The sequence below is a fragment of the Hippocampus guttulatus genome, chromosome 12, assembly GCF_054856545.1.
Source record: "Hippocampus guttulatus isolate MCC_2025c chromosome 12, RoL_Hgut_1.0, whole genome shotgun sequence".
Taxonomy (NCBI): Eukaryota; Metazoa; Chordata; class Actinopteri; order Syngnathiformes; family Syngnathidae; genus Hippocampus; species Hippocampus guttulatus.
In genome coordinates, this window is record NC_141272.1 from 9,089,443 (window position 1) to 9,117,243 (window position 27,801).

The window sequence follows — 27,801 nt, forward strand, 5'->3', positions numbered from 1 at the left end:
ACACACACACACACACGCACACACACACAAATTTGCATTGATACTGCAAATGAGCAGATACGAGAAGGTGCCGAGTGGCTGATAAAGGGGACCAACAAGTGAGCGAGAAACAGGAAGGTGCATTTGGGTGTGTGTGTGCGTACCTCAGCAGCTTCTCGACACCACAAGTTGGAGGCACAGAAAAAGTGGCTGTTCATCAACTCTCACATTGAGTGTACAGTATATCTGTGTCATTTTTATTTGCATCCTTGGGTGTATGCGTGCCCGTGAGAAATAATTCAATCGATTGATGGATCTTCAACACCGAGAGGATTTCTCCACCAGGAACCCTCAGGATGACTTTGAGATCCTGCTGAAGGTCGGATGGGGAACCTATGGTGACGTTTACAAGGTCAGTTGCTAACCTTTTAAATAAATCCACAGCATGTAAAGTGTTTTCTTGTTTATGTTTTATTGCAAAATTAACTTACGTATCGATGGATTGGAGGATTTATGCTACTGAATCATGACCCCACTCAATCATTCAAAATGATTTCCCTGTGTAACATTGTATTAATGTGAGCAACATTCCAGTATTTGATTGTGTTTCTCAATAAGAAACATTTGGCCTCGTTGTCGTACCCCTTTTGTTGCTTTGGTGATGCCTCGCAGGAGGAAGTGGTTTAACGAGCGAGAACTGAAAGTATGCGACTGCACCTGAGTCAAAGCACAATCAAAAAGTCGGCTCCCACTTGAATGCAACGAAGACTGGTTCCTTGTCCACTTTCTGTGCTTTACCCTCCAGCATTGTCCGATTTTACGACTGTCTCATCTTGTCCATGGCCCTTTTTGGTCACATACCGATAGTCTGTCATTTTAGGATTTATTTTTCTCATGTGGGCGGCCCGGTAGTCGAGTGGTTAGCATGTCGGCTTCACAGTGCAGAGGTACCGGGTTCGATTCCAGCTCCGGCCTCCCTGTGTGGAGTTTGCATGTTCTCCCCGGGCCTGCGTGGGTTTTCTCCGGGTGCTCCGGTTTCCTCCCACATTCCATAAAAACATGCATGTCAGGCTGATTGGACGCTCTAGATTGTCCCTAGGTGTGAGTGTGGGCGTGGATGGTTGTTCGTCTCTGTGTGCCCTGCGATTGGCTGGCAACTGATTCAGGGTGTCCCCCGCCTACTGCCCGGAGATGGCTGGGATAGGCTCCAGCACCCCCCGCGACCCTAGTGAGGATCAAGCGGTTCGGAAAATGGATGGATGGATGGATGGATTTTTCTCATGTCATTTGCTCTTACTGCTTTTTTAATTTTTTTTTAATGAACATCAATTTGTCAGTACCCATAACCTTTATTAGTATAAAATATCCGTTTTAGTTTTACCCCATGTGCAGGTTAAAGTACAATGTCACAAATGAATTTCGTCAGCTAGCTTAATACTAATGCATAGGGCAAAATACCAAAGACGAGCTAACAAAACAAGCTTTGATGTTTTGGTAGTTATAACCCATTAAGAGATGGAAATTTCAAAGCAAATGTAGACAGACAATATAAAAATGACCACAGTCATATATTCTTTATCCTTTGCAAAAAAGAACAAATATTACTGGAGTTCAGTTGTGTAGTTCTTCATTCTTTGTTTATATCTATATATATCTAAATCTGTATTACTGTGTACTGCTCACTGGGGTGCACACCAGAAGGTGACGAAATGAACTCATGAATCATGAAATCCATCCTTCCATCCATCCATTTTCTGATCCTCTTTATCCTCACAAGGGTCACAGGGGGTGCTGGAGCCCATCAGTAGGCGGGGGACACCCTTAACTGGTTGCCAGCTAATCGCAGGGCGCACAGACACAACCAACCACCCATGCTCATGCTAGGGACAATTTAGAGTGTTCAATCAGCCTGCCATGCATGCTTTTGGAATGTGGGAGGGAACCGGAGTACTGGAGAAAACCCACGCAGGCCTGGAATCATGAAATCCTAATTCAAAATCAATTTGCTTCTTTTTAATCATGACATTACTACATATTTGAATAAAGTAGAATCCACTACTGTGGAGTGTTATTTTTGTGACTAAAAAAGTAATATTTTTCATGCTGTTTTTTAAAAAGATTTTAAGAACTACCGGTAATATTAGAAATTGCACAGTCAGACAAAAATCCAAGTCCTTGGGAAGTTTTCTGAATTAAAAGTTAAAAAAAATAAGAAAATGAAGCAAGGTGGACACAAATTGCCAGCAAAGAACCCACAAGGTTAACTGGAATTAGTAATAATAAAAACTTGTTTATGGTAAAATTTACCAGAATAATACAAATAAATTGTGCGTGACCTATCCAGTGAGTGTGTTTTATTTGTATGTGTGTGTGTCTAGGCACGTAATAAGCAGACCGGGGACCTGGCAGCCATTAAGATTATTAAAACCGAACCCGGTGAGAATGTTATCCCTTTTGCTTTCTTGTAGCTGAGCTTGTTACAAACATTTGTCTGTGTATCGCCAGAGGATGACTTTTCTACCATCCAGCAAGAAATACTCATTGTGAGGAGCTGCAAACATGCCAACATTGTGGCTTATTACGGCAGCTACATACGGTCAGACTACATTTGAATTGAAATTTCCATTGCTTAATGGGTTATAACTACCAAAACATCAATGCTTGTTTTGTTAGCTTGTCTTTGGCATTTTGCCCTATGTATTAGCATTAAGCTAGCTGACTAAATTTATTTTTGACTGCCATTCAATTCAAACACTGTCTTTGATGTATTGGTGACTGATTGATTGACATGTAGGGTCAACAAACTGTGGATCTGCATGGAGTTCTGTGGTGGGGGCTCCCTGCAGGACGCCTACAGCGGTAAATATGACCAATAATCACAATTATGATTTCGTATCAAGATTGACAAATCTGATTTGATAAGAAGACACGGAAACTTATTTATTTGTATTTCACAGCGACCGGTCCTCTGTCAGAAGCACAGATTGCGTATGTCTGCCGAGAGATGCTTCAGGTAGTCACACCATGGGTTCTACTTCTGTACATAGCACACGTGTGATCGCTCGAAAAACTGGCGCGTCTTCATTTTCGTGCCAGGGCAAATCGAGTTTACCATTTTTGGACCGTGCGGCGCTATGCTGGGTCAAAGGAGGTTTCTTTTTTAGACTCTTGGTCTACCTGACAATTTGAAGACTGAAAGTAGACTAGACTTTAAAACAGCTCGCGGCAGGTCTAAATTGTGGTGCAGCAGAGGATGCACAGTAACTTAATTTTGGTTGATATAATAGAGATGCAGTCTTAAATATGACAAAGGTGTGCATCAAACTCTCTGAATCATTGTTGAGATCAGTTCATTGGATGAATCATTATTATCATCTTAATTATATATTGTAAAACAGCCCCCTGGGGCGCGGCACAGCTATGCGGGGGCAGGGGTATTTCACACGCAGACACGAGCGATCGGAGTGGAAGTGCCTACTGCCCACCCTGGTCAATTTTTCATCATTCAGTCAAGATATTGCAGTTCCTTATAAACATACTTGGACTAGCACTAGACTTGTGTTGGGCATGAAAATCGGGCCCTCTGTGTTTATAATCATCATCATACCAAACATGATCCGAATGATAGGAATACCAAAAACATTGTGTGTGTGCGTGTGTGCGTGTGTGTGTGTGTGTGTGTGACACTAGGGTGTGGACTACCTTCATGTACAGAGGAAAATGCACAGAGATATCAAGGTGAGCACATTAAATCAGATGTAAATATGGTCGAATATATGTTGCTAGCAAAAACCTCATAGCTCGCAATTTAGTAAATCATTTCATTGTAAAAATCCATGTTATTGTTCAGTCCACATGTGTGGGTGTTATTTTTACAAATTAGCAACCAATCTAAATGGTTGATAATGTCTTGCTCTCCTTTGATAATGTAATGTAATGGTCGCACCAACATGCCATTTTGGGGTCTCCTTAAAAAGTGACTGTTTTGGAGGTGCAATAATGTTGCTAATGAGGTTAATGGTATGTACAATAGGAATGTTGAACTACATTAAATTTGAGGTCTAAAGATCGGGAAATATGGTGTGAATAATAAAGTACAATTCAATACCACAGAATACGTCTTAATTTATAAAGCACTTTCACAATGGCTGCAGCAGTAACAAAGCACTTTGCAAAACATATAACATAAGAGACGTCATGATAACAGCATGCAGTTCCAAAATACACGCCCGCATTCCGCACCAACACTTGAAAGTGAATATATTATATGTATATATTGAATGTATGGACTATTGGTGTAAATATTGTGTAACAGAATTGTAGACATCATGAATATGATATAAATACATTGGTGGAAACATTATATGTGTAAATATGGTTAATTAGTGACATACAAACATGTAATGCCTGGTGGTCGAGTGGTTAGCGCGTCGACCTCACAGTGCAGAGGTGCAGGGTTCGATTCTGGCTCCGGCCTTCCTGTGTGGAATTGGCATGTTCTCCCTGTGCCTGCATAGGTTTTCTCCGGGTATTCCGGTTTCCTCCCACATTCTAAAAACATGCATGGTTGGTTCTAAATTGTCCGTAGATGGTTGTTTGTCTGTGTGTGCCCTGCGATTGGCTGGCAAGCAGTTACGGGTGTACAGCGCCTAATGTCCTAAGACGGCCCTCCTGAGGATAATCAGAGCAGAAAATGGATGGATGGATGGATAAAATAATTAGGTCATATTTAATCTGTATCAACATTACATGTGGTGTTAATATGTTACATTAGAGGTCTATCAAGAATTAATTGAGAGAACCCTTTGTAATAAGGCCAAGATTATATGGCTATGGAGTCCCGAAGAGTTGTATCCATAGCACCATCATGTTTTGTGTTTACCTTCCTATGTATTTCTTGATAAAAGTATTCATATTTTTAAAAATCTATTGTGGATTGTACATAATTAAATATGAAGAATCTTACTGTAGAGATGTGTTGATGTATAGAACAATAAATAAATTAAATAAACACCAAAAATTAAATGGGATGTAAATGTAACATTAAATTTAAACTTAATAAGAGGCAGGCCTACTCCATTAACAATTTACATTCATTATGAAATAAATAATCGACATTTCAAGTGTATATTATGTATGTATATGGTGTAAATATGGTGCTTTTGAGGTCTTTAGGCATTACCATATGACATAAATATGATACATTTGATCCATATCGACACCAGATGTGCAGAAAATATGTGTGATAATACAGAGGTCATTTGCTTGTGGAGTCCTGAGGACTGTATCCTTAGCCCCATGTCGTTTTGTTCCTGCCTATGAATATTCATATTGCGACTGTATGTATGATGTTTTCTTCTTCGGTTTTCCCTCCAGGGTGCTAACATCCTCCTCACCGACCATGGCGAGGTGAAGTTGGGTAGGTGGAACATGAAACAACTCATCAACTTGACACAATTGCATTTATGTTTTTGTCTTCTCTGTCATGTAGCCGACTTTGGAATCTCTGCCCAAATCACGGCGACGCTGGCTCGCCGGATGTCCTTCATTGGGACGCCATACTGGTGAGCTCACCTCCTCAGCCCAAAAAATTGTTGATGTCAAAAAGTTGACTGACCACATGATCTATTTACACTCCTCCCCTCAGGATGGCGCCAGAGGTGGCAGCGGTGGAAATCAAAGGCGGTTACAACGAGCTGTGTGATATCTGGTCGGTGGGCATCACCGCCATCGAGCTAGCAGAGCTGCAGCCACCCATGTTTGAGCTCCATCCACTACGGTAATACAAATCATCATCATCATCATCATCATCATCATCATCATCTAATTCTGTTTTCTCTTCCCTAAGTGTCCTGTTTCTTATGTCCAAGAGTGGCTACCAGCCTCCCAGATTGAAGGACAAGGCAAAATGGTAACATTCAATGACATTCTAGAATTCCTGCTTTTCTTGAATGCAACATTAAGCGTCCTATCAGGTTGGTTTGATGTCATGATTACAATATGGTGACTTGACTTATGGACTTCAGTAAGTTAATTGAATTAATTTGTAGATTGAGTTTATTGATGTCCATTGTGACTTTCTTCATTTGGTTGACTTTTGTGACTTTACTGATGAACTTTTGGAATTCACTTTTGTGGCTTTAGTGACAGAATTAAGTGATCTTATTGATGGACTTTACTGAGGGGCAGCATGGTGGACGACTGATTGACACATCTGCCTCACAGTGCATAGGGCGGTGGTTCGAATACGGCCTCCAGCCTTTCTGTGTGGAGTTTGCAAGAGCTCCCTGTGTCTGCTTAGGTTTTCTCTGGGTATTCCGGGTAACTCCGTTTTCCTCCCACAATTGTGATTGTGAGTATAAATCGTTGTTGGTCTAAGTGTGCCCTGCAATGACTGGTATAGAGTTCAGGGTGACTTTATTGATGGGCTTTAACGAATTGAGTTACTTTAATGTTGGACTTTAGTGACTTTTGCTTCAGTGTCATTGTGATATGGTAACGTGATATGACATTACTAGAAGTTGATGTACTGGTGTGAGGTGCTGTGTTAACTGTGTGCAGGTCGTCCATGTTCTACAACTTTGTGAAGGCTGTGCTGGTGAAGAACCCCAAGAAGAGACCGAGCGCTTCCAAGATGCTCTCAGTCAGTCAGATGATCATCACCTGTACCTTGAAACCTGACATTTAACATACTAACCCGAGTTTGAAACAATAGTCCTGGCTTGAAACCGAAATTTGAAAACTCAACTCTGGCTTTAAACCCTCCTATTAAATATAAACCCTGCTTGCAAGTTTGAATCCCTACTATGAGCCCCTCGTTTGCAACCCAAATGAAAGCCCAAACTGTTGTTTGAAACCCTAATTGGAAACCCTGAATCTGGCTTGAGGTGCTGCTTTGAAACTGTAACCGTTAGTTGAAACTCCAATTTCAAACCTGAACCCTTGGTTAAAATCCTAACTTAAAAACCTAGCCTTGGATTGAAACTTTAATTTGAAACTGCCATTGGGAACCCTTATCACGCTAAACTGTGAGTAACACCCGACTTTGAAATCCTAATTAGTGTGAAACACTTAACCTGGCTTCAAACGCGACTTTGAAAACCATCGCCTATGTTTGAAACCTCAACCTTGGCTTGAAGACTTGGAAGACTTGAATATTTTAAACTCTCACTTTAGTTTGAAGTCCTAACCGAAGCTTGAAACTCAAATATGAAGCCTCATCTCTTGTTTGAAACCCTAACCTTCATTCTGTGTCATTCCAATTTTCTGGTCCATTAAAATGCCCTTTCTTTTGGCCACTCAAACAATTGTTTGTCTGAATGTGAACAGTGCATCGCCACACACCGCTGAGGCATTTCAACGAACAACTCAAGAACAATGGCAAAGAGCAATTAACAGGACAATCAGCAATGCAATACAATGGTTGACTGGCGACTCGGCATTTTGTAAATAACGCCACTCGCCAGAGATTGCCAGACAAAATGATTTTTGTTGTTAAGTGTGTTCCGATGGGTATAACTATGAAAGTAGACTTGAAATAGTTTTAGCACTAAGTACTCAAAAAATCGCCAAGTTTGCTTCACACTTGTTTGAACCTCGAATTTGAAACCCTTCTTAAAGCCCTGGTTTGATACCAACTTTGAACTCCGAACCAAGGCTTAAAACCCCATTTTCAAACTTTAACTCTGTCTTAAAACCATAACATTAAACCCTAACTCTGTTCTAAAACCTGAATTAGAAACCCTAACCCAGACTCAAAAACCTAATTTTAAACATTAACCTGAAACCCTAACTGTGACTCTTGCTTACCTTTATGTCACAGCACATGTTTCTGAGCCAGCAGAGCCTGAGCCGAGCGCTGACTCTGGACCTGCTGGAGAAATGTCGACACCCTGAGAATTTCTGCCCAGCAACTGATGATGACGAAATGGAGGTCTGAGATACAAACATGATATCATAACAATAATTTGACTAGATTTTAAATTCATTTGAGGCCAAACAGGACCCCAAACTTGACTGTCTCCAATTGTATTTCTACACTGAGAACATTTACTTCATTTGTTTGGATTGAAGGTGAGTGTGCCCGGATCTTTGAAGAGGATCCAGTCTATCAGCAAACACAACTGGGTAGAGAGGAAACACTCAGACACCAAGTGTAAGACAGCACACACTCATACAGAATAAAATTCTTCATGAACTATAATAAGGTACAGTATTTCCTGCAACATTTCAATGATTGTCTGAAACAGGACTTGAAATCTGGACCCTCAGATAAAAAATTAGTCTGATGTTTCTCTTCAGGGTTTTTTTTTTATATCAGACCAATTTCGTCAGAAAAATGATTAACAATTACCCGGTCAACTATATCACCTGAAAAGGGACTTGAACCCTGGACCCTCAGATGAAAAGTCTGATGCTCTACCGACTGAGCTATCCAGGCTTTGTGTGAACTTTCCAGACATTCTTGGCAGACTCAAATGATTTCATTGTTTCTGCAATCAAGGACAAACATTCTGAAGAGTGATTGTTATGACTCAGAACTGTCAGCTGACAACAACAGAAAAATGTCTATCACGTAAAGTTACCGATTACCAGGTCAACTATATCGTCTGAACAGGGACTTGAACCCTGGACTCTCAGATTAAAAGATGCTCTACAGACTGAGCTCCACAGGCTCTGCGTGGACTTTCCAGACTTTCTTGGCAGACTCAAATGATTTCATTGTTTCTGTCATTAGTTGCAATAAAGGACAAACATTCTGAAGAGTCAATGTTACGACTCAGAACAATCAGCTGACAACGACAGGAAAACATCTTTCACGTAAAGTTCACGATTAGCAGGTCAATTACATTGCCTGAACAGGGACTTGAACCCTGGACCCTCAGATTAAAAGTCTGATGCTCTACTTACTGAGCTATCCAGGCTCTGTGCAGCTTCTGTCTCACCGGTCTACTCCAAAATAAAAGTACAATATCATGTGACCGGGGGGGGGGGGGGGGACTGGACTGAAGACATGCGTCCTTCATGAGCTCTATGGCTGCTTTCAACAACAGGAAAATGTTTTTCTCTTCAGGTTTTTTTGAAATCAGACCAATTTTATCAGAAAAATATCTGATAAATTTGATTAACGATTACCCGGTCAACTATATCGCCTGAACAGGGACTTGATCCAGGACAAGCATTCTGAAGAGTCAATGTTCCGACTCAGAACGATCAGCTGACAACGACAGGAAAAGTTCTTTCACGTAAAGTTCACGATTAGCAGGTCTATTATATCGCCTGAACAGGGACTTGAACCCTGGACCCTCAGATTAAAAGTCTGATGCTCTACCGACTGAGCCATGCAGGCTCTGTGTAGGCTGTTCAGACTTTCTTGGCAGACTCAAATTATTTTATTGTTCCCCTCTGATTGAAATGGAGAAACATTTTGAAGAGTCAATGTTACGACTCAGAACTGTCAGCTGACAACAACAGAAAAATGTCTTTCATGTAACGTTAACCAGTTCAACAATATCGCCTGAACAGGGACTTGAACCCTGGACCCTCAGATTAAAAGTCTGATGCTCTACCGACTGAGCTTTCCAGGCTCTGAGCTGTCTAAAAGGTCTACTCCAGAATAGTACAATATCGTGGGACGGGAGGGACAACTGAAGACATGCTACCTTCATGAGCTCCATGGCTGCATTGTTGGACTTTGTTGATACTTTTTGTGGAATACTTGATGCGGCCCAGAAACATCCATACCATCTCAACTTCCCCCACGTTTAAATTAAGTTTGTGACCTCATGCTTGACAGACCTTATTGATGGAGTTGATTGACTTTATTTGTGGACATGAATGACTTCATTTTTAGACTTTACAGAGTTTATTGGCATACTCAAATGATTTGATTCTTTCTCTCATATTGCTTGCAATCCAGGACAAGCATTCTGAAGAGTCAATGTTCCGACTCAGAACGATCAGCTGACAACGACAGGAAAATTTCTTTCATGTAAAGTTCACGACTAGCAGGTCTATTATATCACCTGAACAGGGACTTGAACCCTGGACCCTCAGATTAAAAGTCTGATGCTCTACCGACTGAGCTATCCAGGCTCTGTGTAGGCTGTTCAGACTTTCTTGGCAGACTCAAATGATTTTATTGTTCCCCTCTGATTGTAATCGAGGACAAACATTTTGCAGAGTGAGTGTTACGACTCAGAACTGTCAGCTGACAACAACAGAAAAATGTCTTTCACGTAAAGTTAACGATTACCAGGTCAACAATATCGCCTGAACAGGGACTTGAACCCTGGACCCTCAGATTAAAAATCTGATGCTCTACCAACTGAGCTATCTAGGCTCTGACCTGTCTAAAAGGTCTACTCCAGAATAAAAGTACAATATCGTGGGACGGGAGGGACAACTGAAGACATGCTACCTTCATGAAATTCATGAATCCATACCATCTCAACTTCCCCCACGTTTAAATTAAGTTTGTGACCTCATGTTTGACAGACCTTATTGATGGAGTTGATTGACTATTTGTGGACATGAATGACTTCATTTTTAGACTTTACTGGCATACTCAAATGATTTGATTCTTTCTCTCATATTGCTTGCAATCCAGGACAAGCATTCTGAAGAGTCAATGTTCCGACTCAGAACGATCAGCTGACAACGACAGGAAAATGTCTTTCAAGTAAAGTTCATGATTAGCAGGTCAATTATATCGCCTGAACAGGGACTTGAACCCTGGACCCTCAGATTAAAAGTCTGATGCTCTACTGACTGAGCTATCCAGGCTCTGTGTAGGCTTTTCAGACTTTCTTGGCAGACTCAAATAATTGTATTTTATCTCATTGCAATCGAGGACAAACATTCTGAAGAGTGATTGTTATGACTCAGAACTGTCAGCTGACAACAACAGAAAAATGTCTTTCACGTAAAGTTAACACCAGGTCAACAATGTCGCCTGAACAGGGACTTGAACCCTGGACCCTCAGATTAAAAGTCTGATGCTCTACCGACTGAGCTATCCAGGCTCTGTGCAGCTGGTCTCTCAGGGGTCTACTCCAAAATAAAAGTACAATATCGTGTGGACTAAACTGAACACACGCATCCTTCATGAGCTCTATGGCTGAATTGTTGGACTTCGTTGATGCTTTTTTGTGGGATACTTTGAAGTATCAGCTTTCAACAACAGGAAAATGTTTTTCTCTTCATGTTTTTGATATCAGATCAACTACATCGCCTGAACAGGGACTTGAACCCTGGACCCTCAGATTAAGAGTTTGAGCTCTACCAACTGAGCTATCCAGGCTTTGTGTAGGCTTTTCAGACTTTCTTGGCAGACTCAAATAATTTTATTTTATGCAATCGAGGACAAACATTCTGAAGAGTGAGTGTTACGACTCAGAACTGTCATCTGACAACAACAGAAAAATGTCTTTCACGTAAAGTTCACAATTAGCAGGTCAATTATATCGCCTGAACAGGGACTTGAACCCTGGACCCTCAGATTAAAAGTCTGATGCTCTACTGACTGAGCTATCCAGGCTCTGTGCAGCTTCTGTCTCACCGGTCTACTCCAAAATAAAAGTACAATATAGGGGGGTGGGGCTGGACTGAAGACATGCTTCCTTCATGAGCTCTCTGGCTGCTTTCAACAACAGGGAAATGTTTTTGTCTTCAGTTTTTTTTTAAATCAGACCAATTTTATCAGAAAAATGTCTGATAAAATTGATTAATGATTACCCGGTCAACTATATCGCCTGAACAGGGACTTGAATCCTGGACCCTCAGATGAAAAGTCTGATGCTCTACCGACTGAGCTATCCAGGCTCTGTGTAGGCTTTTTAGACTTTCTTGGCAGACTCAAATAATTGTATTTTATGCAATCTAGGACAAACATTCTGAAGAGTGAGTGTTACGACTCAGAACTGTCATCTGACAACAACAGAAAAATGTCTTTCACGTAAAGTTAATGATTACCAAGTCAACTATATCGTCTGAACACGGACTTGAACCCTGGACTCTCAGATTAAAAGATGCTCTACCGACTGAGCTCCACAGGCTCTGCGTGGACTTTCCATACTTTCTTGGCAGACTCAAATGATTTCATTGTTTCTGTCAGTTGCAATAAAGGACAAACATTCTGAAGCGTCAATGTTACGACTCAGAACGATCAGCTGACAACGACAGGAAAATGTCTTTCAAGTAAAGTTCATAATTAGCAGGTCAATTATATCGCCTGAACACGGACTTGAACCCTGGACTCTCAGATTAAAAGATGCTCTACCGACTGAGTTCCACAGGCTCTGCGTGGACTTTCCATACTTTCTTGGCAGACTCAAATGATTTCATTGTTTCTGTCAGTTGCAATAAAGGACAAACATTCTGAAGCGTCAATGTTACGACTCAGAACGATCAGCTGACAACGACAGGAAAATGTCTTTCAAGTAAAGATCATAATTAGCAGGTCAATTATATCGCCTGAACAGGGACTTGAACCCTGGACCCTCAGATTAAAAGTCTGATGCTCTACTGACTGAGCTATCCAGGCTCTGTGCAGCTGCTCTCTCAGGGGTCTACTCCAAAATCAATGTACAATATCGTGTGGACTGAACTGAAGACACGCATCCTTCATGAGCTCTATGGCTGAATTGTTGGACTTCGTTGATGCTTTTTTGTGGGATACTTGGAAGTATCAGCTTTCAACAACAGGAAAATGTATTTCTCTTCAGGTTTTTGATATCAGATCAACTACATCGCCTGAACAGGGACTTGAACCCTGGACCCTCAGATTAAGAGTCTGATGCTCTACCAACTGAGCTATCCAGGCTCTGTGTGAACTTTCCAGACATTCTTGGCAGACTCAAATGTTTTCATTGTTTCTGCAATTAAGGACAAACATTCTGAAGAGTGATTGTTATGACTCAGAACTGTCAGCTGACAACAACAGAAAAATGTCTATCACGTAAAGTTAACGATTACCAGGTCAAGTATATCGCCTGAACAGGGATTTGAACCCTGGACCCTCAGATTAAAAATCTGATGCTCTACTGACTGAGCTATCCAGGCTCTGTGTAGGCTTTTCAGACTTTCTTGGCAGACTCAAATAATTGTATTTTATATCACTGCAATCGAGGACAAACATTCTGAAGAGTGAGTGTTGCGACTCAGAACTGTCATCTGACAACAACAGAAAAATGTCTTTCACGTAAAGTTAACGATTACCAGGTCAACAATGTCGCCTGAACAGGGACTTGAACCCTGGACCCTCAGATTAAAAGTCTGATGCTCTACCGACTGAGCTATCCAGGCTCTGTGCAGCTGGTCTCTCAGGGGTCTACTCCAAAATAAAAGTACAATATCGTGTGGACTAAACTGAACACACGCATCCTTCATGAGCTCTATGGCTGAATTGTTGGACTTCGTTGATGCTTTTTTGTGGGATACTTTGAAGTATCAGCTTTCAACAACAGGAAAATGTTTTTTTCTTCAGGTTTTTGATATCAGATCAACTACATCGCCTGAACAGGGACTTGAACCCTGGACCCTCAGATTAAGAGTCTGATGGTCTACCAACTGAGCTATCCAGGCTCTGTGTGAACTTTCCAGACATTCTTGGCAGACTCAAATGTTTTCATTGTTTCTGCAATTAAGGACAAACATTCTGAAGAGTGATTGTTATGACTCAGAACTGTCAGCTGACAACAACAGAAAAATGTCTTTCACGTAAAGTTAACGATGTCAACAATGTCGCCTGAACAGGGACTTGAACCCTGGACCCTCAGATTAAAAAATGCTCTACCGACTGAGCTCCACAGGCTCTGCGTGGACTTTCTTGGCAGACTCAAATGATTTCATTGTTTCTCTCATATTGCTTGCAATCCAGGACAAGCATTCTGAAGAGTCAATGTTCCGACTCAGAACGATCGGCTGACAACGACAGGAAAATTTCTTTCACGTAAACTTCACGATTAGCAGGTCTATTATATCGCCTGAACAGGGACTTGAACCCTGGACCCTCAAATTAAAAGTCTGAAGCTCTACCGACTGAGCTATCCAGGCTCTGAGTAGGCTTTTCAGACTTTCTTGGCAGACTCAAATGATTTCATTGTTTCTGTCAGTTGCAATCAAGGACAAACATTCTGAAGAGTCAATGTTACGACTCAGAACGATCAGCTGACAACGACGGGAAAATCTCTTTCACGTAAAGTTCACGATTAGCAGGTCAATTATATCACCTGAACAGGGACTTGAACCCTGGACCCTCAGATTAAAAGTCTGATGCTCTACTTACTGAGCTATCCAGGCTCTGTGCAGCTTCTGTCTCACCGGTCTACTCCAAAATAAAAGTACAATATCATGTGACCGGGGGGGGGGGGGGGGGGGGACTGGACTGAAGACATGCGTCCTTCATGAGCTCTATGGCTGCTTTCAACAACAGGAAAATGTTTTTCTCTTCAGGTTTTTTTGAAATCAGACCAATTTTATCAGAAAAATATCTGATAAATTTGATTAACGATTACCCGGTCAACTATATCGCCTGAACAGGGACTTGATCCAGGACAAGCATTCTGAAGAGTCAATGTTCCGACTCAGAACGATCAGCTGACAACGACAGGAAAAGTTCTTTCACGTAAAGTTCACGATTAGCAGGTCTATTATATCGCCTGAACAGGGACTTGAACCCTGGACCCTCAGATTAAAAGTCTGATGCTCTACCGACTGAGCCATGCAGGCTCTGTGTAGGCTGTTCAGACTTTCTTGGCAGACTCAAATTATTTTATTGTTCCCCTCTGATTGAAATGGAGAAACATTTTGAAGAGTCAATGTTACGACTCAGAACTGTCAGCTGACAACAACAGAAAAATGTCTTTCATGTAACGTTAACCAGTTCAACAATATCGCCTGAACAGGGACTTGAACCCTGGACCCTCAGATTAAAAGTCTGATGCTCTACCGACTGAGCTTTCCAGGCTCTGAGCTGTCTAAAAGGTCTACTCCAGAATAGTACAATATCGTGGGACGGGAGGGACAACTGAAGACATGCTACCTTCATGAGCTCCATGGCTGCATTGTTGGACTTTGTTGATACTTTTTGTGGAATACTTGATGCGGCCCAGAAACATCCATACCATCTCAACTTCCCCCACGTTTAAATTAAGTTTGTGACCTCATGCTTGACAGACCTTATTGATGGAGTTGATTGACTTTATTTGTGGACATGAATGACTTCATTTTTAGACTTTACAGAGTTTATTGGCATACTCAAATGATTTGATTCTTTCTCTCATATTGCTTGCAATCCAGGACAAGCATTCTGAAGAGTCAATGTTCCGACTCAGAACGATCAGCTGACAACGACAGGAAAATTTCTTTCATGTAAAGTTCACGACTAGCAGGTCTATTATATCGCCTGAACAGGGACTTGAACCCTGGACCCTCAGATTAAAAGTCTGATGCTCTACCGACTGAGCTATCCAGGCTCTGTGTAGGCTGTTCAGATTTTCTTGGCAGACTCAAATGATTTTATTGTTCCCCTCTGATTGTAATCGAGGACAAACATTTTGCAGAGTGAGTGTTACGACTCAGAACTGTCAGCTGACAACAACAGAAAAATGTCTTTCACGTAAAGTTAACGATTACCAGGTCAACAATATCGCCTGAACAGGGACTTGAACCCTGGACCCTCAGATTAAAAATCTGATGCTCTACCAACTGAGCTATCTAGGCTCTGACCTGTCTAAAAGGTCTACTCCAGAATAAAAGTACAATATCGTGGGACGGGAGGGACAACTGAAGACATGCTACCTTCATGAAATTCATGAATCCATACCATCTCAACTTCCCCCACGTTTAAATTAAGTTTGTGAACTCATGTTTGACAGACCTTATTGATGGAGTTGATTGACTATTTGTGGACATGAATGACTTCATTTTTAGACTTTACAGAGTTTATTGGCATACTCAAATGATTTGATTCTTTCTCTCATATTGCTTGCAATCCAGGACAAGCATTCTGAAGAGTCAATGTTCGGACTCAGAACGATCAGCTGACAACGACAGGAAAATGTCTTTCAAGTAAAGTTCATGATTAGCAGGTCAATTATATCGTCTGAACAGGGACTTGAACCCTGGACCCTCAGATTAAAAATCTGACGCTCTACTGACTGAGCTAACCTGCTTCTGTCTCACCGGTCTACTCCAAAATGAAAAGTACAATATCGTGACGGGGGGGGGGGGGGGGGGGACTGAAGACATGCGTCCTTCATGAGCTCTATGGCTGCTTTCAACAACAGGAAAATGTTTTTCTCTTCAGTTATTTTTGAAATCAGACCAATTTTATCAGAAAAATGTCTGATAAAATTGATTAACGAGGACCCGGTCAACTATATCGCCTGAACAGGGACTTGAACCCTGGACCCTCAGATTAAAAGTCTGATGCTCTACTGACTGAGCTATCCAGGCTCTGTGTAGGCTTTTCAGACTTTCTTGGCAGACTCAAATAATTGTATTTTATGCAATCGAGGACAAACATTCTGAAGAGTGAGTGTTACGACTCAGAACTGTCATCTGACAACAACAGAAAAATGTCTTTCACGTAAAGTTAATGATTACCAAGTCAACTATATCGTCTGAACACGGACTTGAACCCTGGACTCTCAGATTAAAAGATGCTCTACCGACTGAGCTCCACAGGCTCTGCGTGGACTTTCCATACTTTCTTGGCAGACTCAAATGATTTCATTGTTTCTGTCAGTTGCAATAAAGGACAAACATTCTGAAGCGTCAATGTTACGACTCAGAACGATCAGCTGACAACGACAGGAAAATGTCTTTCAAGTAAAGTTCATAATTAGCAGGTCAATTATATCGCCTGAACACGGACTTGAACCCTGGACTCTCAGATTAAAAGATGCTCTACCGACTGAGTTCCACAGGCTCTGCGTGGACTTTCCATACTTTCTTGGCAGACTCAAATGATTTCATTGTTTCTGTCAGTTGCAATAAAGGACAAACATTCTGAAGCGTCAATGTTACGACTCAGAACGATCAGCTGACAACGACAGGAAAATGTCTTTCAAGTAAAGATCATAATTAGCAGGTCAATTATATCGCCTGAACAGGGACTTGAACCCTGGACCCTCAGATTAAAAGTCTGATGCTCTACTGACTGAGCTATCCAGGCTCTGTGCAGCTGCTCTCTCAGGGGTCTACTCCAAAATCAATGTACAATATCGTGTGGACTGAACTGAAGACACGCATCCTTCATGAGCTCTATGGCTGAATTGTTGGACTTCGTTGATGCTTTTTTGTGGGATACTTTGAAGTATCAGCTTTCAACAACAGGAAAATGTTTTTTTCTTCAGGTTTTTGATATCAGATCAACTACATCGCCTGAAGAGGGACTTGAACCCTGGACCCTCAGATTAAGAGTCTGATACTCTACCAACTGAGCTATCCAGGCTCTGTGTGAACTTTCCAGACATTCTTGGCAGACTCAAATGTTTTCATTGTTTCTGCAATTAAGGACAAATATTCTGAAGAGTGATTGTTATGACTCAGAACTGTCAGCTGACAACAACAGAAAAATGTCTATCACGTCATTAGCAGGTCAGTTATATCACCTGAACAGGGACTTGAACCCTGGACCCTCAGATTAAAAATCTGATGCTCTACTGACTGAGCTAACCTGCTTCTGTTTTACCCGTCTACTCCAAAATAAAAGTACAATATCATGACGGGGGGGGGGGGGGGGGAGTAAAGACATGCGTCCTTCATGAGCTCTATGGCTGCTTTCAACAACAGGAAAATGTTTTTCTCTTCAGGTTTTTTTGAAATCAGACCAATTTTATCAGAAAAATGTCTGATAATATTGATTAACGATGACCCGGTCAACTATGTCGCCTGAACAGGGACTTGAACCCTGGACCCTCAGATTAAAAGTCTGATGCTCTACTGACTGAGCTATCCAGGCTCTGTGTAGGCTTTTCAGACTTTCTTGGCAGACTCAAATAATTGTATTTTATCTCATTGCAATCGAGGACAAACATTCTGAAGAGTGATTGTTATGACTCAGAACTGTCAGCTGACAACAACAGAAAAATGTCTTTCACGTAAAGTTAACACCAGGTCAACAATGTCGCCTGAACAGGGACTTGAACCCTGGACCCTCAGATTAAAAGTCTGATGCTCTACTGACTGAGCTATCCAGGCTCTGTGCAGCTTCTGTCTCACCGGTCTACTCCAAAATAAAAGTACAATATAGGGGGGTGGGGCTGGACTGAAGACATGCTTCCTTCATGAGTTCTCTGGCTGCTTTCAACAACAGGGAAATGTTTTTCTCTTCATGTTTTTGATATCAGATCAACTACATCGCCTGAACAGGGACTTGAACCCTGGACCCTCAGATTAAGAGTTTGAGCTCTACCAACTGAGCTATCCAGGCTTTGTGTAGGCTTTTCAGACTTTCTTGGCAGACTCAAATAATTTTATTTTATATTACAATCGAGGACAAACATTCTGAAGAGTGAGTGTTGCGACTCAGAACTGTCATCTGACAACAACAGAAAAATGTCTGATAAAATTGATTAATGATCACCCGGTCAACTATATCGCCTGAACAGGGATTTGAATCCTGGGCCCTCAGATTAAGAGTCTGATGCTCTACCAACTGAGCTATCCAGGCTCTGTGTGAACTTTCCAGACATTCTTGGCAGACTCAAATGATTTCATTGTTTCTGCAATCAAGGACAAACATTCTGAAGAGTGATTGTTATGACTCGAAACTGTCAGATGACAACAACAGAAAAATGTCTATCACGTAAAGTTAACAGTTACCAGGTCAACTATATCGTCTGAACAGGGACTTGAACCCTGGATTCTCAGATAAAAAGTCTGATGCTCTACCGACTGAGCTCCACAGGCTCTGTGTAGACTTTCCAGACTTTCCTGGCAGACTCAAATGATTTAATTGTTTCTGCCAGTTGTTGCAATTAAGGACAAACGTTCTGAAGAGTCAATGTTATGACTCAGAATGATCAGCTGACAACAACAGGAAAATGTCTTTCACATGAAGTTCACAATTAGCAGTTCAATTATATCACCTGAACAGGGACTTGAACCCTGGACCCTCAGATTAAAAGTCTGATGCTCTACTGACTGAGCTATCCAGGCTCTGTGCAGCTTCTGTCTCACCAGTCTACTCCAAAATAAAAGTACAATATCGTACGGGTGGACTGGATTGAAGACATGCGTCCTTAAAGAGTTCATTAAATATGTTTACTGTTGTAATCTTTGTCTCAAATATGTAAAATTTGAATACTGTACTGTTTCTATATTTTAAATATGCTGGTACCTGTGATGTTTCTTCCTTGAAATAACATCAATCATCAGATAAACAATGACATTTTGGACAGTGGCTCTTCCCATCCAATTTACTCCTGTATGGTTATACTTCTAAGTGGTCTGTTGTCAACTGCCTGTAGTCTCAGACATTCACCAACAAACGTTCATATTTAAAAGTATGCAAACATTACATCCACATACCGTACACAAAAATACCTGGAGGTGGGGCAAATCGTATTTCGATGTTTTTCATGTCGTGCTGTTAGTCATGGTCACAAAGGCCCATGTTTCTCTTTTGCTACAATTGAGACTGAATTATTGTCACCATGTTTGATTTGTTTAAATGAACGTTGTGTGTTGCAGTGGAGCACATCTACTCCCAGAGGCCTCTTAAGAAAGAATCAGCAAATACAACTGTGAGCCTTTGTAAAAACACCCATGCATACTTCCACATACAATCATCCATGCAATGCTCCTACTATAGTGACATGCTTCTTATGTGCTCTGTGCAGATGCGTTCAGGAAGCTCACATGGCATCAACACACATCCACTGAGGTATGCACACACACACACACACACATACACTTGCACACCATACCAACATTGAATATATATTTAAAAGTGTGCTCATTTTGTGTGTCAGGGACAAGGACTCAGATTCTTCAGATGACGACTATGATGATGTGGATGCGTAAGGCTCACACACACACACACACACACACACACACACACACGCATGAGCACGCACACACACTCTTTGTCTGCCCACAGTGTCACAATGCCAGCGGACCAAACGCCACCTCCACTTCCTCCCAGGGTAAACAAAACGATCACAGGATTTAATTTAATCCCTGACTTAATGTCCCTAAATTAATCAAAATGTGTGTGTGTGTGTGTGTGCATATAGCCCGAAGTGCGCTCGAGCTCAGAGGAAGTAATTTGGGTAGAAGACGATGGTGCTGTAAAACTCTCTTCACTGTGCGTCCCCTCGCCCCTCGTCAGGACGTCTAGTGGGACACACGTCAAAGCAGCTCCACACCGGAGACTCACCACACACTCAGGTCAGACATACATACACACACACACACACACACACACACACACACATGCACTTAACTCACTTTAATTATTCAATTTATTTGTCGATGTGCTTCGGTGGGCACTGGGCATTTTATTGATACTTTTTTGACATTGTTTTGTGAATTTATTGATGGCCTTTTGTTACTTTATTCATGGACTTTATTTTGTGATTCTATTGAGAGACTTGTTTTTTTAGAGACTTGATTGATGGATTTTAATGACTTGATTGATGCACATTTGTGAATCCATTAACTAATCAACTGAAGTGACTGCATTGATGCTCTTTGGCGACCTTATTTTAGAGATGTATACGACTTTAGAAACTTTATTTAGTGACTTCATTAATGGCCTTCACTGACTTTATTGATGGTTTTTGCTGACTTAATGGAATGAATTTTTGTGACTTTTTTGAGCGATTTTACTAATTTAGTAACTTGATTTGTGTGTGTGTGTGTGTGTGTGTGTGTGTGTGTGCGTGCGTGCACGTGCATGATGCAGACCGTATGCCCTTTCCGTTGTTAGGGCAACAGGTGGCGCCCTTACCTCCTGAGCTGCCTCCGAAAAGACACCAGCAACCTTCGTCACAGGTATGAGTCCAAGTCCACTCGCTCTTATTATTCCACTTTAACCCTTCACCTACAATTACCTTTAAAAAAAATACATTGGTATGATACAACAATTTTTTTTTTACTAATTATTGATCATGGGTTTTTGAATTAATGAACAGTGAAAAAGCCACAAATCTTCACGCACTGTCCCTTTAAGTAAGAACACTTGAACTTGACCCTTGACGGCAAACCAACTCAACTACCCAGGTGCTGCCTGTTATTGTTGCTTTTTAACCACTGCAGACTATAACAAATGCAGATTTATGACGGACCACTGAAATTATTACCAGACTTGATTAACCAGTGCTTTTATTGATAGACTGAAGTGACTTTATTGGGAATACGTCTGCATATGTAGGGAGTAAAAGTACAACATTATCAGTAAAATGAATACTCAGATGAAGTACAGATAGCAGAAAAATCTCCAACGCCTCATAGAAAGCATTTGCCCTTCCTCAGACAACTATGCTCATATAAACTGATTCTGCTGTTACAAAGACTTAATTGAAATATACAGCATGTTATAAAGACATCAGATTTTTCTAGTATTTTTTTTCTGAAGAAAAAAAAAGTTGTTTTCTTTTTTTAGAGGGCGGCCCGGTAGTCCAGTGGTTAGCACGTCGGCTTCACAGTGCAGAGGTGCCGGGTTCGATTCCAGCTTCGGCCTCCCTGTGTGGAGTTTGCATGTTCTCCCCGGGCCTGCGTGGGTTTTCTCCGGGTGCTCCGGTTTCCTCCCACATTCCAAAAACATGCATGGCAGGCTGATTGGACGCTCTAAATTGTCCCTAGGTGTGAGTGTGGGCGTGGATGGTTGTTCGTCTCTGTGTGCCCTGCGATTGGCTGGCAAATGATTCAGGGTGTCCCCCGCCTACTGCCCGAAGACGGCTGGGATAGGCTCCAGCACCCCCCGCGACCCTAGTGAGGATCAAGCGGTTCGGAAAATGGATGGATGGTCTGTACAGGGACTGGAACCCAGCATCCTCAAATTAAATTCTAAGGCTCTACAAACTGGGACATCCCAGCTGTGTTTTTTCAATAGTCCACTGCTAATTTCAGGCACACCTGTGGTAACGGACGACTAAACTTGCTGGATGAGCGATTGACTTGTATCTTCAGTGATGGAATTTTATGATTTATTTATTGTCTTCAGTGACTTTACTGTAGTGACTTTGTTGATGGAGTTACCTGACTATTAGTTAATGGGCGTTAGTGGCTTTATTTTGTGACACTATTGACAGAGTTGATTGAGGAACTTTTGTGACTTCATCAACTTTTATGACTTTGTGGATGGACTTTAATGGACCAAGGTGACTCTGATAATCTCTCGAACTATCCCGGCTCTGAGCTTACATGTGTCTCAGTAAAGAACTTGCAAACTATCTGAGGTGGTACAGTGCAGTGTCCTCCCTCCTGGTTCAGATCTACTTTAAGAAGATTTTCCAAGGCTGTCCTCTCAAAGTAAAGTGCACCACCACCTGGGAACACCCAGACACCAAAGGTACCAAAAAGGGAACACTCCTCTTTTTTAAAAAAATTATTTTCAGTGTGCGACTCATTGTGTGTTTCTGATACCTCACTCTCTAGAGCAGCACCTGGTCGTGGGCACAGAGGAGGGTATCTACACAATCAAACTCAATAGCTCGGAGGCCACCATGGAGCTGGTATGCTTAATTTCTGGGTTATTCTGTGGATTTTATTGATTTCTATCGTGCATTGAGGTGGTTGTCATGAATAACTGGTGAGACGAGCGCTCGCATTAATCTTTTTTTACCCGTATTTTGAGTGTGTGAATGTGATCCAGCATAATCTGACATGCTGGTTATCATGTGTAACTGGCGAGAGGAGCTATCATATTAATCTTATATGATACCTACATTGAGCGTGGACATGTCATCAAGCTTACCATCGACATTTTTTGTTTTGTTGATTATTTCTAATTGACCTTCCCCTGGTCTCCTTAAGAAAATGCTAACCGGATGCTCTGTTTTCCTCTCGTCCAGTTGTATCCTGGCAAGTGCACCTGGGTCTATAGCTGCCACAATGTACTCATGTCTGTCTCAGGTATGTCTTAATCTCCTTCTCATGGACTTGGAGGAACATATTAAGTAATATATGAAGGATCTCCTCCTAAAAGATCCTGTCATTTGTTTTTTTCAGGTAAATCCTCACAGCTTCACTCCCATTCACTGAAGGAACTTTACGAGCAGGCTCGCAGGGACCAAAGGATGGTGGCTTTGCCCACTCATCGGCTGTTGCCGCGGTAATGCCAGATGCTGCACCACATCTCCATTTTCAACGTGGGTTTTGTAGATCCTTAACTCACCCAAGGAAATATGTTCCGTGTCGTTAGGAGATGTGCAGTGACGTGTAAAATTGCTGACACCAAAGGATGCAGGACGTGTTCCGTCGGTATTCGCAAACACGATAATTACCACAAATATTATGGGTTCCTTTCTACACCTTCTTCGCCTTCTAACAACATCTGTGCCTTTGCTTCTCCTCACAAGATTTCCCTGCCTCCTCCTCTCCTAACAACTCCTTTCCTCTTCTAGCTAGAGTACATCTCTGCCTTTTCCCACTAAGCCTCCTTGCCGTGTTCATCCAGCTGAACCACACCTTCTTTGCCCCCTCTTCTTCTAACGAAACCTTCCTCCATTCCTATCCCAACTAGATCGCCTTGCTCATCCACTCCTCATGCCGCATCCTCTCCTAACTTGACCTCTTTGCCTCTTCATCCTTGTCTTTTCCCAAGTACACTTTCTAACCTGCTCCTCTCTTTTCTGTATCATTTGCCCTGACTTAACATCCTCACTCCACTTCTCTCTCTTCTCTTCTAACTACCATATCCTATATATCCGAGGCTCATCTGCCCTTCTTCCTTTCCTATCTCCACCCTCAATACATCCAACTGTATGTCTTTGCCTCCATCTCTCCAAACTAAACCTTCATCTGTCCTTTTCTTCTAAGGATACCTCCTTGCCCCATCCTCTCCTCACTACGCCAATCTACATCCTCCTCTTCTCCTAACTACAGCTTGTTGCCTCCTCATCCTGAACCTCTCTTCTGAACTACACCTACACCCTTCTCCATCCACCTAATTTCTGCCAAATGATACCTTCTGCCTCATCCTCCTTTCCCAACTATACCATCTCTCCTAACTACACCTCACTACACCATTCTCCCCGTCTGATATTTTTGAGGCGTGTGTTACTTTTTTCAGCAGACAACTTCCTGTGCTGTGCGCTGGAGTCTAGTGTGGTGCTGCTGCAGTGGTATGAGCCAATGAACAAATTCATGCTGATCAAGGTGGGCAGAGCTACAACAAGGGGAGATGTTTTATTTATTTTGTTTAATAAAGCACTTCACAAACGAGTATGATGTTGTTCTATCAATGTAGCATTTTGACTTCCCCCTCACCAACGCACTGCGGGTGTTTGAGACAGTGCTGGACCCCCAGCAGGAGTACCCACTGGTCTGCATTGGTGTCTCTCGGGGGTCCGGTGACACACTGCCTGTCGCTTTGGAGTACATCAACCTCAACTCGAGCACTTCCTGGTTCATGCGCACTGACACGGGTGAGCCTGTGTGTGTGTGTGTGTGTGTATGTGTGCGCGTGTGTGTGTGTGTGTGTGTGTGTGTGTGTGTGTGTGTGTGTGTGTGTGTGTGTGTGTGTGTGTGTGTGTGTGTGTGTGTGTGTGTGTGTGTGTGAAAGAAAGATCTGGTAACTCCCTGGCACAGCTTTCTTCAGGCTTTTGTATAGTCTCGTGACTGGCAGCAGGAGTTATCAACTCCTGGGGCCTACAAACAGCGCCTATTGTTTTTTTTACTCCAGGATGTCATGTACATTCTTGATGCTGATGAGCTGTCACAGACATTTGAGTTGAGTGGATGGCTATCAACTACGAGGTGGGAAGGTATTTTGCATGCCGTTTGCAGTTCATTGGCTTTTGCAGATATAGTTGACAAACTGCATAGATGTCAAACATAAACCATGTCAAAGACTCATTTGATGATCTTAAGCATATAACAATTTTGATGGCATGAAACCTTCAAACATTTTCATTAATAAGCGTGGCTCCAGTCACATTATGGACAGAACGAGCCACAAGCCACCGTCTGTGCCGACACATAGAACGAAGGGAGAGCAACGACAAAGCCTCCTTCCTGTAGTTAAGGTCACCTCCCACCTCTTACTAATTAAAAATAGATGGCACGTGTTGGTTTTTAATATTCACTGCACATGCATATGTTCATGCCTGTACTGTGCATGTATTGCCCGCGCACAGGGGCTTGATAAAACTTGCATCCATCAAGAGATCTCGTACACATTTTATAAAGATTCAAACTGTGTGTATATTGTCACAGATCAACGCTACCCAGATACCATGCAAGTCAACCAGTTGGACAGCAACTCGCTGCTGGTCCTATTAGAAGGTAAATTCATGTTCATTTCATCCTCATACTGTGTATTGTTTTTCATTCATGTGTCAGTCATCTTTCACACTGCAGGAGCAGCACACATCGTAAATTTAGAGGGGGAACTAAAGAGCGGCCAGCCTCACAAGACCACCTTCTCACACAATGTGGAATCTGTAGGTGGGTGGTAACATAAAAGAAGCGCGAGTGGTGTGTGAGCATGTTGCATTGTGAGTAATGTGGTTCTTTGTAAGATTCTTTTCATTTGGCTAAATATGCTGCTCAAAAGATTAGAAACAGTGGTATATGCAAACTACATTTATCAACTAATTAAGAAAGGAGAGCTGTCATTGCACCGTTACTAATCGTCAGAAATACTGTCATGGTAATAATCAGATAGCAGTAAATAAAAGGCCACTTTTGTTGAAACCGATTACTCATTCCAATAGTTTTTAAATGTGGATGCATAATAATATAATAGCGTTTGGCTGGCAACCAGTTCAGGGTGTACCCCGCCTACTGCCCAGAAGACAGCTAGAATCGGCACCAGCACGCCCGCGGCCCTTGTGAGGGGAAGCAGATTATAAAATGGTTGGATGGGTGGGTGACTTTTAGTCAAAACCAGGACAGAATGTAAATAACTGAAAAAAGTAAAATACATAAATGTGTCAATAAAAAGTAATTGTCTGAAATGTTTGGATCGCTTCACCCACCACTGGTGTATGGTAACAACTGACTTCTCAAAAACACACAAAAAAACAAACAAACAACAAAAGCTCCCTAACCAACATATGGATTAAATTTTAAATTAAAACCACTGCTTGAAGCTTATCACAGGACTTTTATTTTGCTCGTATTGTTCAAATGGTAGTAGCTGAAAAGGGACTTGAGCCCTGGACCTTGAGATTAAAAGTCTTACCAACTGAAGTACCCAGGGTCTGAGTACAGTAACAAACCATACTAAAGAGATCACAACAACTCAGTCATTTATTTTTCTCTGCAGTGTATTTGGAGGACACATTTTTAGCGGTGTGGCGTCACGGCTGGTTAAGGACAAAAAAAGGCAAAGTGTTAGAGGAGAACACCGACCCCAAGAAAATATTCCGGCTGGTACAATCTGACAGGTTTGACATTTTGTTCTTTACATCTGATTCCAAACCAGTGTCATTTAAAACATTTTTGTCCACAACATAGTTCTGTCGAAAGCCACTTTCAAGAAAAGGCAATGTTACAACAACGTCATTCAGTCGGACAACCAATCTGTCATTGGGGCGGCGGGGGTGGTGGTGGTAGGTGCTATAGTTCCACTTCAGTCCTGTCGGTAATTGTGAGTTGCATTTCAAAATGGGTATCAGTTGTGACCAAATTTTTTCCACTTTAACCCTCATAAGTAAATCCATTTTGCCCAATTAGAAACTTGAAGTAAGCTAGTTCATGAAATGATTGGCTGAGCTCCGCCAAGGCCCAACGACCCGAGGAAAATAAAATCTGGATGATCCAGATGTTGTAGTTCCACTTCAGTCCTGAATGTGGCAGTATTACAATGTCCATTACAAAATCGTGGCCAACTGTCATACGTGAAAATGAATACCTCGATCTGATGAAAGTTAGCTTGCTTCTTAGCATAAAGTGCCTAGACAGAAATTAGCATAGGCGTTATAAATCTTCAAATAACTGCAACTTAAACGCATATGAAGCCGCAATACAATAATTAGAGCATACTCTCTATTCTCTCTTTGATGGGAACAATGAATAGCCAAATGGACAATTTATTTTACTTATGCTTCATGACTTCCTGTAGTGCTGTCCTGTACCTCTAAATATCATACTTGAACATAAACTTAACAAAATGTTGGGCGATAACAGCATACACTGTGACGTCCATGCAGGATGGTTGTCATGGAGACGCACCAGACCAAGGACCCCTCGGGGCTGTCCAACCTGTATTTGCTGGAGATTGCTGAGAATTACGTCATGCTTCCCTGATGGCCCGTGAGCAAAGCACTACGGGACACGTGGCGTTTCCCTGCAGCATTCATAAGATACGGGAGCCTTGCCCTCACTTGGTGAAACTGGTTTCAGTGGGATCCAGTCGCTAGATTGTCAGTCAGTGGTGCAATGACCGGTGTTGCACTGCCATGTATTAAAGTAACTTAAAGTCTCCACAAAATGACTTGTCCAGTAATATGTCATTGTTTTATAAATAAATTATAAGATTCAATATTCCAAAAGTTTTATTGTTTTGAAGAGTCAAGTAAAAGCTATAAGAATTTATAAACGAATAAAACCGTGCAAATATTTGAGCAGTTGGGGTGAGTGGTTTATGTCTATAAAATAGAGAAACAAATAGTACTATTCATGCATTAATGAGAACAATAT

At 41.8% G+C, this 27,801-nt stretch overlaps 1 protein-coding gene and 30 non-coding genes across 38 annotated transcripts; 1 reads left to right on the forward strand and 30 right to left on the reverse strand.

The window, feature by feature from the left end:
• map4k1 (mitogen-activated protein kinase kinase kinase kinase 1) lies at nt 1-27,784 on the forward strand. Of its 8 annotated transcripts, none has more exons than XM_086125522.1 (31): nt 1-391; nt 2,358-2,415; nt 2,485-2,575; nt 2,774-2,838; nt 2,937-2,992; nt 3,670-3,717; nt 5,356-5,398; nt 5,471-5,543; nt 5,627-5,758; nt 5,828-5,890; nt 6,541-6,622; nt 7,802-7,912; nt 8,053-8,134; nt 19,681-19,733; nt 19,830-19,873; nt 19,962-20,009; nt 20,090-20,135; nt 20,226-20,379; nt 20,897-20,985; nt 22,426-22,504; nt 22,591-22,667; nt 23,007-23,067; nt 23,164-23,266; nt 23,357-23,415; nt 24,230-24,312; nt 24,404-24,581; nt 25,372-25,440; nt 25,498-25,602; nt 26,426-26,546; nt 26,617-26,711; nt 27,312-27,784. In XM_086125522.1, exons 1-31 carry the CDS (start codon nt 290-292, stop codon nt 27,416-27,418), a joined length of 2,577 nt encoding a protein of 858 aa, XP_085981648.1. In that variant the 5' UTR covers nt 1-289; the 3' UTR covers nt 27,419-27,784. The 8 variants fall into 8 exon arrangements, 6 of the variants coding, with proteins under 6 accessions (XP_085981648.1, XP_085981650.1, XP_085981647.1 ...); XM_086125524.1 differs by having other exon boundaries at nt 20,921-20,985; nt 24,227-24,312; nt 27,312-27,783; XM_086125521.1 differs by having other exon boundaries at nt 24,227-24,312; nt 27,312-27,782.
• On the reverse strand, nt 8,347-8,419 carry trnak-uuu (transfer RNA lysine (anticodon UUU)). Its single transcript has one exon. It is a non-coding gene; the product is annotated as a tRNA-Lys (tRNA).
• Nucleotides 8,831-8,903, reverse strand: trnak-uuu (transfer RNA lysine (anticodon UUU)). Its single transcript has one exon. It is a non-coding gene; the product is annotated as a tRNA-Lys (tRNA).
• On the reverse strand, nt 9,256-9,328 carry trnak-uuu (transfer RNA lysine (anticodon UUU)). Its single transcript has one exon. It is a non-coding gene; the product is annotated as a tRNA-Lys (tRNA).
• trnak-uuu (transfer RNA lysine (anticodon UUU)) lies at nt 9,494-9,566 on the reverse strand. Its single transcript has one exon. It is a non-coding gene; the product is annotated as a tRNA-Lys (tRNA).
• trnak-uuu (transfer RNA lysine (anticodon UUU)) lies at nt 10,002-10,074 on the reverse strand. The gene has a single exon. It is a non-coding gene; the product is annotated as a tRNA-Lys (tRNA).
• Nucleotides 10,249-10,321, reverse strand: trnak-uuu (transfer RNA lysine (anticodon UUU)). The gene has a single exon. It is a non-coding gene; the product is annotated as a tRNA-Lys (tRNA).
• On the reverse strand, nt 10,692-10,764 carry trnak-uuu (transfer RNA lysine (anticodon UUU)). The gene has a single exon. It is a non-coding gene; the product is annotated as a tRNA-Lys (tRNA).
• Nucleotides 10,931-11,003, reverse strand: trnak-uuu (transfer RNA lysine (anticodon UUU)). Its single transcript has one exon. It is a non-coding gene; the product is annotated as a tRNA-Lys (tRNA).
• Nucleotides 11,210-11,281, reverse strand: trnak-cuu (transfer RNA lysine (anticodon CUU)). Its single transcript has one exon. It is a non-coding gene; the product is annotated as a tRNA-Lys (tRNA).
• Nucleotides 11,446-11,518, reverse strand: trnak-uuu (transfer RNA lysine (anticodon UUU)). The gene has a single exon. It is a non-coding gene; the product is annotated as a tRNA-Lys (tRNA).
• Nucleotides 11,730-11,802, reverse strand: trnak-uuu (transfer RNA lysine (anticodon UUU)). The gene has a single exon. It is a non-coding gene; the product is annotated as a tRNA-Lys (tRNA).
• Nucleotides 12,451-12,523, reverse strand: trnak-uuu (transfer RNA lysine (anticodon UUU)). The gene has a single exon. It is a non-coding gene; the product is annotated as a tRNA-Lys (tRNA).
• Nucleotides 12,730-12,802, reverse strand: trnak-cuu (transfer RNA lysine (anticodon CUU)). Its single transcript has one exon. It is a non-coding gene; the product is annotated as a tRNA-Lys (tRNA).
• On the reverse strand, nt 12,969-13,041 carry trnak-uuu (transfer RNA lysine (anticodon UUU)). Its single transcript has one exon. It is a non-coding gene; the product is annotated as a tRNA-Lys (tRNA).
• Nucleotides 13,212-13,284, reverse strand: trnak-uuu (transfer RNA lysine (anticodon UUU)). The gene has a single exon. It is a non-coding gene; the product is annotated as a tRNA-Lys (tRNA).
• trnak-cuu (transfer RNA lysine (anticodon CUU)) lies at nt 13,491-13,563 on the reverse strand. Its single transcript has one exon. It is a non-coding gene; the product is annotated as a tRNA-Lys (tRNA).
• Nucleotides 13,962-14,034, reverse strand: trnak-uuu (transfer RNA lysine (anticodon UUU)). The gene has a single exon. It is a non-coding gene; the product is annotated as a tRNA-Lys (tRNA).
• trnak-uuu (transfer RNA lysine (anticodon UUU)) lies at nt 14,208-14,280 on the reverse strand. The gene has a single exon. It is a non-coding gene; the product is annotated as a tRNA-Lys (tRNA).
• trnak-uuu (transfer RNA lysine (anticodon UUU)) lies at nt 14,637-14,709 on the reverse strand. The gene has a single exon. It is a non-coding gene; the product is annotated as a tRNA-Lys (tRNA).
• Nucleotides 14,875-14,947, reverse strand: trnak-uuu (transfer RNA lysine (anticodon UUU)). Its single transcript has one exon. It is a non-coding gene; the product is annotated as a tRNA-Lys (tRNA).
• On the reverse strand, nt 15,383-15,455 carry trnak-uuu (transfer RNA lysine (anticodon UUU)). The gene has a single exon. It is a non-coding gene; the product is annotated as a tRNA-Lys (tRNA).
• trnak-uuu (transfer RNA lysine (anticodon UUU)) lies at nt 15,630-15,702 on the reverse strand. The gene has a single exon. It is a non-coding gene; the product is annotated as a tRNA-Lys (tRNA).
• Nucleotides 16,365-16,437, reverse strand: trnak-uuu (transfer RNA lysine (anticodon UUU)). The gene has a single exon. It is a non-coding gene; the product is annotated as a tRNA-Lys (tRNA).
• trnak-uuu (transfer RNA lysine (anticodon UUU)) lies at nt 17,086-17,158 on the reverse strand. The gene has a single exon. It is a non-coding gene; the product is annotated as a tRNA-Lys (tRNA).
• Nucleotides 17,365-17,437, reverse strand: trnak-cuu (transfer RNA lysine (anticodon CUU)). Its single transcript has one exon. It is a non-coding gene; the product is annotated as a tRNA-Lys (tRNA).
• Nucleotides 17,875-17,947, reverse strand: trnak-uuu (transfer RNA lysine (anticodon UUU)). Its single transcript has one exon. It is a non-coding gene; the product is annotated as a tRNA-Lys (tRNA).
• trnak-uuu (transfer RNA lysine (anticodon UUU)) lies at nt 18,114-18,186 on the reverse strand. The gene has a single exon. It is a non-coding gene; the product is annotated as a tRNA-Lys (tRNA).
• trnak-cuu (transfer RNA lysine (anticodon CUU)) lies at nt 18,347-18,418 on the reverse strand. Its single transcript has one exon. It is a non-coding gene; the product is annotated as a tRNA-Lys (tRNA).
• On the reverse strand, nt 18,586-18,658 carry trnak-cuu (transfer RNA lysine (anticodon CUU)). Its single transcript has one exon. It is a non-coding gene; the product is annotated as a tRNA-Lys (tRNA).
• trnak-uuu (transfer RNA lysine (anticodon UUU)) lies at nt 19,074-19,146 on the reverse strand. The gene has a single exon. It is a non-coding gene; the product is annotated as a tRNA-Lys (tRNA).
• Nucleotides 27,785-27,801: the final 17 nt, after the last annotated feature.

What these genes read in the sequence shown, in the direction of transcription:
- map4k1 (XM_086125521.1), top strand. Translation starts at nt 290, where the DNA reads ATGGATCTTCAACACCGAGAGGATTTCTCCACCAGGAACCCTCAGGAT. An exon ending in GCGCTTCCAAGATGCTCTCA is followed by an intron (nt 6,623 to 7,801) that starts GTCAGTCAGATG and finishes TTTATGTCACAG; the next exon opens with CACATGTTTCTGAGCCAGCA. An exon ending in GTTCATGCGCACTGACACGG is followed by an intron (nt 24,582 to 25,371) that starts GTGAGCCTGTGT and finishes ATATTGTCACAG; the next exon opens with ATCAACGCTACCCAGATACC.